Source organism: Tarenaya hassleriana, unplaced genomic scaffold, assembly GCF_000463585.1.
Source record: "Tarenaya hassleriana unplaced genomic scaffold, ASM46358v1 Cleome20, whole genome shotgun sequence".
NCBI lineage: Eukaryota > Viridiplantae > Streptophyta > Magnoliopsida > Brassicales > Cleomaceae > Tarenaya > Tarenaya hassleriana.
In genome coordinates this window covers 2,156,906-2,164,794 of record NW_010965373.1, presented here as the reverse complement: position 1 = coordinate 2,164,794, position 7,889 = coordinate 2,156,906, and the positions used below count along the sequence as shown (strand labels likewise).

Below are 7,889 nucleotides of genomic sequence, written 5' to 3'. Positions count from 1 at the left end.
ATATATATATATATATATATATATATATAATATAAAACAAAAACACAACCAAATGAAACTCCAAAATATTGGAAATCCATGGATTATAAAAAATTATATCATATTTTAATCGGTTTATATTTTGTTAGAAATTGATTATTTAAAAATAATTTATTTTCTCCAATTTTTGTTTCATTCTAATTTTTTAAATATTATGTATTCGTTTTAAGTTTTCTTCATCTATTTTTTTTTAAAAATATTTCCGATGAATTTTCAAATCGGATTTGATTCATGAAAAGTTAAATTATATTCGAATATATCAATTTTAGTTATACGAACCGAATATATATCCCTAATTTATGTTAAGATGATAATCTGAGTATTAATTGGCTGTGTTTAGTCTCGGATTGATTTTTTCGTTTTTGTAAATATTATATCATTTAGTTTAATACAATTTTTTAATTCGTTCCAATTTCTATTAAAAACTTTTATTAGATAACATGTGATTTTCTAAATATACGTTTTGTCTTTTCTTTTCTTTTTTCAGTTTCTGGCGATTTATTTTCTTATTCGATTCATTTGATTACTATGGTTTTAAATAAGTCATTCACAATCTATTATTAGGTTGAATATAATTCATATATAAATTATATTTTATCTGATTTGGTTCAATTCAATTTTAAAACATCTTATCTTAATTTTATAAAATAATTTAATTGTAAAAAACATATAAAAAAAGTCAATTTAATATGTTTTTTTTCTTGAAAAATAACGTGAAGCTGCCTCTCTTATTCTTCTTTTGGTCTCTAAGATTCTTTTCTTTACCTTTTTTATATTTTTTTTTCTTTTCGTTTGTATATTTGTCTTTTAAATTCTTGGTCTGACTCTTGAAAGTCAAAACGACCAGTCTTTATTTGAAGATTATAAATCATTAATGCACGAGTCGTTATCGTAAATGATTTATTCTTAGTGTTTAATCATAAACATATAATTTTGTATAAGACAACATGACCAATGGCTAATACAATATTAAGAACATTTTGTTATATTATTATGCAATTGCATGTACTCTAAAACTATATATTATCTACAGAGACGTACCAAATTCTTTGGTCAATCCAAAATGGAATTTTGTTTCTCCATTGACTTAGTACCAACTTCTGTCAATTTAATTATAAAATTAAAAAGGTATATATATATACGACTTAGTTTTTGGTGCAACGAGTTATCCTAAATGTACAAAAATTTAAGTCGGTTCACATATTTATAATATCGATTAAGGTATAAAATGGAGATTTTAGTATTGAGAATATAATTTTATATGGTTCTTTCAAAACACAACCATAGCTATGAATTTCATCATATTTATGTACTATATTTTTTTTAATATATAGATAAGAACAATATTGTAAAAATTAGGATTTTGTTAGTTATAGTTCGTTCATCTAATCGTATTTAACCATAATCAATTGTATTTAGTTTAATTCGACTAAATCCAGAACTTATAATTTAAATTAAACTCCGAAATAGTTTGTTTTTCATCTCTATTTTTTTTATCATATAGTTTCTTAGTTTTTATCAAACGAGAAAAACTAAAATGATTTAAGTTCTCTCTGAGTTCGGTGTCCTTAAGTGTAATCAAATATGAAGAAGAGGATAAGAAAAGATTTAAAAAAAACACCAAGCAGTAAAAAACAATTACCTAAGTAACGTTTTTCCCAATTAAAAAATAATAATAGAGGAGCAGTGAATCTCGCTTCCCGCGCAAAATCTCGCCCAATTGGAACCCTAATTCCCAAATCTGATACGATTCCTAAATTTGTGCAGGTACCGATCCACCAGCAAATCGGGGCGATCGATTGGCTTCATGCCCAGAACGACGTTCTCCCTCGATGCTTCTTCTCTCGTCGCAGCGAAACTGGTCGTCCCGATCTTCTCCTCGAGTTCGGGAACGAGAATGGCGACGGACACATAAACGGACATGGATCATGTCATCGCAATCTGGTTAGCGTTGCCGGCATAGGATCCGCGGTATTCTTCCGTGAACTAAGCCCCTTCTCTCATGATGATTGGTCATCGATTCGAAGGTAGTTTGACATTTACGTAGATTGAGGTTCATGTTTTTCTTCACGCAAATTGATACTTTCTATTGTTTTTTTCCCCTCTTTTTTCTGTGGTTTGCGTTTGGTTTTTTAGCTAAGTGAATCGTCTAATATTTGTTTACTTTAAGCAATGTTTTTTTTTTCTTTTGTAGATTTCTGTCTTCGAAGTCGCCATTGATCCGTGCGTATGGTGGCATGCGATTTGATCCTCACGGTAGGATCGCTACGGAGTGGGAACCATTTGGTTCATTTTACTTTACGGTGCCTCAGGTACAATAATTTGATTCTTTGTGGCGAAATTTGGGGGCCATGGAAGACGGCCATTTTTGTATTCATGACTGGTTGCTGTATACACAGGTTGAGTTAGATGAGTTTATGGGAAGTTCGATGCTTGCTGCGACTGTTGCATGGGACGATCAACTCTCATGGACTCTAAATGATGCCCTTGAAGCACTCTTGGAAGTTATGCTTCAGGTGGACATTGTTGAAATCTCCTTGTTTGGTTTACAAATATGTTTGGTTTTTTGATGATCTTTACATTAAGGTAACGTTGTTCGTGTAACATTCGACGATTCAGGTTTCATCTACTGTAATGAGGTTACAGAGGGAAAGTCTTGGAGTATCTGTTGTCAGCAAGAACCATGTTCCTAGCAAAGGAGCCTATCACCCTGCTGTAAGGAGAGCTTTGCAGATGATAAAGGAACGCAGCTCATCCCTTGACAAGGTATTTTATGGAAGACATATGCTTTTTGTTTCCGGCATTTTTATGGGTTTCTCTGCAATAAAGATTTTTTTTTTTTCGGATTTCAGGTTGTGCTTGCACGCTGCAGCAGAATCATAACGGATATTGATATTGATCCTATCGCCTGGTTAGCACGGCTACAGGTGTTTTTTCTTCTCCGTGCATGTCACTTTTCAGAATTAAACAATCTTTAGAATTGATCTCAAACTGAGTTAATATGACAGCTTGAAGGGCAAGATGCTTACCAGTTCTGTCTTCAACCACCTGGTGCACCAGCATTTATTGGAAACACAGTAAGCTACTTAATCAATGTGGTTGAGCTACCTATTGGGGTATTCTGTTATGTGTTTTACGGAATTTGATGAAATGGGAATGCTACTTATTAAAGATATCATGTGTCTTTGTCCTTTTTTTACAATTGGCACTGGTACAAATTTGGGAAGAGACCATTTTTCATAACGTGTCTTTTTGTTTTCATTGATGAATGCTGAAATTGAGTGTTTTTCTGATATAAACATTTTTTTGTGCAATAGCCTGAGAGACTCTTCCACAGAAAACAGCTCGGTGTCTGCAGTGAAGCTTTGGCTGCAACCCGTCCTAGAGCTGATTCGATTGCTCATGATATGCAAATAGAGAGAGACCTACTTACCAGGTAAACTTTTCATCTATGTTCTTTGAACGTTTATGGTGTTTGGAATCTTCCAGGTATTCATACTGGCATTTATTTGCGAAACTTTTGCAGTGCAAAAGATGACCTCGAGTTTTCTATTGTGCGAGAGAATATAAGAACAAAATTTAAAGTAAGTTCTGGTTGCTTCTCATTGCCAAGTCTGTGTTTCACAGAGAAATATCTATCCGAACTGTTTCTTTTAGCGGAAACATTCATTCATTCATTCACTTGCATAATCATCGGATTTATGTTCTTATATTTCTCTCTTTTGTGTTGCAGGCCATATGTGATGGGGTAGTTGTTAAACCCAATAAAACCGTGAGGAAGCTAGCAAGAGTGCAGCACCTATATTCACAAATAGGAGGCCATCTAAGATGCGAAGAGGATGAGGTGCATATAATATAGTATCCCTGAGGGTTAGGAGTATTCCTTTCCATGCATTTTGGTTTATTATCTCTTATGAAAAGGTCCATTCATGCACTTCTATTAGATCTGTCAATCATATTTGGGATTATTAGCTGTTGGACATGGAGTTATGTGCTTTTACTCTCAGTACTTTCCGCTCCAACTCGTTATTTTTCTATCTCTTTTCCAGTTTAATATCTTGACTACTCTGCATCCAACACCAGCAGTTTGTGGTTGCCCAGCAGAGGAAGCTCGGCTTTTGATAAAGGAAATCGGTATATGCTTTGTTACTTCTCTCCTTTTGTTTTGGTTTTTAGGCTAATCTTCACCAAGAACATAGAGCCATTCCCTAGTAGATGCTTACACTACTTTCATGTATGAATATTGCATGTGTTCTTGCAGAGCCATTTGATAGAGGAATGTACGCTGGGCCTGTAGGATTTTTTGGTGGTGGAGAGAGCGAATTTGCCGTTGGCATTAGGTCTGCGTTAGTCGAAAAGGTGAGCTGAATCATTTTAGCAATTGGGGTCATGTGGCTTACAGTTATCACACACTCAAAAAACTGAAATCTTAGCATCGTCTAATGAATCTCGGGGGTGACAGGGCCTTGGTGCATTAATCTACGCTGGAACAGGAATAGTTGCAGGGAGTGATCCATCATCTGAATGGAACGAGCTTGAGCTCAAGATATCTCAGGTTCGGAGTTCTTTAAGAACGATTATGAAACACGGGCGTTTTCTATCGTTACGAATCTTATTCGACTAATGTTACGTTTGGGCATGTTGTATAGTTCACAAAGTCGTTAAAACAAGAGGTGGTAGCTCTGCAGCCAATGAACTAATGAATGAGAAGACAGGAGCAAATAGCACCGAGGGCGGAAACATAAAGGAGTTTTTGTTGCTCGGGGATTTCTCATATGGATGTAGTCGGGTCATGGATGTAGTCGGGTCGAAGGTTGGGTCGAAGGTCGGGGAACCATCTGGTTAAAATAAAAAATAAAAAAAAAGTCATTATAGTAGCAAACGTTGCTGTAAAACTTTATGTTGAAAATATAATGTAGATTTTGTATTCTTCCGTACATAAAAGTGTCTTTCGAGTCCCCATCTCTCTCTCGTAGAAGGAAAATCATTATTTTCTTTCCAATTTATATTTTGAAAAATATACAGAAAGAAAATCATATTTTTATCCGGTAATTACTAAAACTGCAACGTAACGATAAAATGATTGATTTTAACAAAGTAATTTACGCAAGTTAAAAACATGTGAACCCGATGGTAAAAGTAATATGTTTTTTTTTTTAAATTTCCCTGTAATTCTCTTTATCAATAAATAAAAAAAACAGCTATACGCACGGTGCAATAATTTCGTATAGAAGAAATGCTTCACAGAAGGAATATATTCATTTAAAAAAAAAGAATATATCCAGTAATAAAGCACGCCTCTAAAGCCAAGAGGAAAAAAAAAACATCTCTCTTCCGCGATCAACGCTGAATCTCTCTGTGTGCGCACATTCTTCGAAAAATGAGAAGACGATGAATACGACGCCGTTTCAGCCGGAGCCACCACCGCCGATGGGAACCCGACTGAGGCTCATCGTGGAGGTTGTGGAGGCGCGTGGTCTTCTCCCCAAAGATGGACATGGAAGCTCAAGTGCCTATGTCGTCGTCGACTTTGATGCCCAGAAGAAGCGGACCTCCACCAAGTTCCGAGACCTCAACCCTGTCTGGAATGAGATGCTCGAGTTCTTCGTCTCCGACCCGGAGAACGTGGAGCACGAGGAGATCGATATCGAGGTCTACAACGACAAGAGGTTCGGCAGTGGTACTGGTCGCAAGAACAATTTTCTCGGGAGGGTTAAGATCTATGGCAGCCAGTTCGCGAGGAGAGGCGAGGAAGAGCTCGTGTATTTTCCGTTGGAGAAGAAGAGTGTTTTCAGCTGGGTTCGTGGTGACATTGGGCTGAAGGTATACTATTTCGATGAAATCGCGGAGGAGGAGCCGCCGCATCCGCTGCAAGGGGAGGATGGGCCGCCGCAGATGCAGAATCTGCCGCCGGAGAAGTCGTCGCCTGGTGTGGTTGTGGTGGAAGATGGTAGGGTTTTTGAAGCTCCGGTTCAGTCGGAGATGTGTCAGCGGAGCTACCCGGTGGCTCAGCCTCCACCGATGGTTGTCGTCAAGGAGTCGCCGCCGCAAATGGTCAGGCATGTTCACAGTGTCCGTCATTGTCCTCAACCGCCGCTGTCATCGCCTCCTCCGGCGGAGAAGGCAACAGCGGAGGTCCGTTATTATCCGCCGGAGGTGAGGAAGATGCAGGCGGCGAGACATCCCGGCGGAGACAGAATTAGGGTTCCGAAGAAACCCAACGGAGATTACGCGCCGAGGGTTATCAACAACAAAATCGGAGGAGAGACGGCGACGATGACGGCTGCTGCGGCGGAGAGGAGCCGTCCGTACGATCTAGTGGAGCCAATGCAGTATCTGTTCGTTAGAGTCGTGAAGGCACGTGGCCTTGCGCCGAACGACGGCGTGTACGTAAAGGTACGGACATCAAACCACTTCGTACGGTCGAAGCCGGCGATTCACCGCCCCGGTGAACCGACAGACTCGGCGGAGTGGAAACAGGTCTTCGCGCTCGGACACAACCGGTTGGAATCTGCAGTTTCCGGAGAGACACTCGAGATCTCCGTTTGGGACGCTCCGTTGGAGAGTTTTCTCGGCGGCGTTTGCTTCGACCTCTCCGAGAAAACCAACCCCGGCACCTCAATGGTACCGTCTCGAGGGCTCCGCCGCCGGCCAGAGCTCCGGAAGAGTCTCCGGCGACATCCAGCTCTCGGTTTGGATCGGAACTCAAGCCGACGAAGCCTTTCCGGAGGCGTGGAGCTCGGAAGCGCCACACGTTGCGCACACGCGCTCTAAGGTATATCAATCTCCAAAGCTCTGGTACCTGAGAGTGACGGTTCTCGAAGCTCAGGATCTCCATATCGCTCCGAATCTTCCGCCATTGACGGCTCCCGAGGTCCGTGTGAACGCCCAGTTAGGGTTTCAATCTGCTCGAACAAGAAGAGGCTCCATGAACAACAACAGTGGGTCATTTCGTTGGAACGAGGATCTGATCTTCGTCGTCGGTGAACCATTGGAAGACTCTCTGATTCTGCTTGTGGAAGACAGAACGACCAAAGAAACGCAGCTTCTCGGTCAAGCCATGGTTCCAATGGGCTCAATCCAGCAGCGAATTGACGACCGCCACGTGGCATCAAAATGGCTGACATTGGACACCGGAGGAGATGGTGGAGGTGGAAATCCCGACGGAGGAGGACCTTACTGCGGTCGGATCAGCCTCAGGCTCTGTCTTGAAGGAGGGTATCACGTGCTTGAGGAGGCAGCGCACGTGTGCAGCGATTTCCGGCCAACGGCCAAGCAGCTATGGAAGCCGGCGATCGGGATACTCGAGCTCGGGATACTCGGGGCTCGTGGGTTGTTGCCGATGAAGGCGAAAAATGGCGGAAAAGGTTCGACCGATGCCTATTGTGTGGCAAAGTACGGGAAAAAATGGGTTCGGACACGAACCATAATGGATAGTTTTGATCCAAGATGGAACGAGCAGTATTCATGGCAGGTTTATGATCCGTGCACGGTACTCACCATAGGTGTTTTTGACAATCGGAGAATGTTTTCAGATGTATCCGACGATAGACCCGATACCCGGATCGGGAAAATCAGAATTCGGGTATCGACACTCGAGAGTAATAAGGTGTACACCAATTCGTATCCTCTCCTGGTGTTGTTACCGAGCGGTTTGAAAAAGATGGGAGAAATCGAAGTAGCAGTTCGGTTCGCTTGCCCGTCATTGCTACCCAATATATGTTCGGTTTACGGGCAACCGTTACTGCCACGGATGCATTACGTCCGTCCTCTTGGCGTGGCTCAACAGGAAGCATTAAGAAACGCCGCCACGAAAATGGTGGCGGAGTGGTTGGCTCGGGCAGAGGCGC

General features: G+C 40.8%; 2 protein-coding genes across 2 annotated transcripts in view; both read left to right on the top strand.

The window, feature by feature from the left end:
* LOC104813869 (isochorismate synthase 2, chloroplastic-like) overlaps positions 1–4,999 on the top strand; it is a 6,402-nt gene extending 1,403 nt beyond the window's left edge. The window contains exons 3-15 of the mRNA XM_010541652.1: positions 1,807–2,066; positions 2,234–2,351; positions 2,439–2,555; positions 2,659–2,805; positions 2,892–2,966; positions 3,048–3,116; positions 3,357–3,475; positions 3,566–3,623; positions 3,773–3,883; positions 4,089–4,173; positions 4,301–4,398; positions 4,502–4,594; positions 4,689–4,999. Coding sequence (XP_010539954.1) covers positions 1,807–2,066; positions 2,234–2,351; positions 2,439–2,555; positions 2,659–2,805; positions 2,892–2,966; positions 3,048–3,116; positions 3,357–3,475; positions 3,566–3,623; positions 3,773–3,883; positions 4,089–4,173; positions 4,301–4,398; positions 4,502–4,594; positions 4,689–4,739 — 1,401 coding nt within the window. The 3' untranslated portion in view covers positions 4,740–4,999. The remainder of the gene's footprint in view (positions 1–1,806; positions 2,067–2,233; positions 2,352–2,438; positions 2,556–2,658; positions 2,806–2,891; positions 2,967–3,047; positions 3,117–3,356; positions 3,476–3,565; positions 3,624–3,772; positions 3,884–4,088; positions 4,174–4,300; positions 4,399–4,501; positions 4,595–4,688) is intronic.
* Positions 5,000–5,338: 339 nt separating this feature from the next.
* Positions 5,339–7,889, top strand: part of LOC104813868 (protein QUIRKY-like) — a 3,643-nt gene continuing 1,092 nt past the window's right edge. The window contains 2 exon segments of the mRNA XM_019202570.1: positions 5,339–6,638; positions 6,640–7,885. Of these exon segments, the coding sequence (XP_019058115.1) occupies positions 5,431–6,638; positions 6,640–7,885 (2,454 nt within the window). The 5' untranslated portion in view covers positions 5,339–5,430.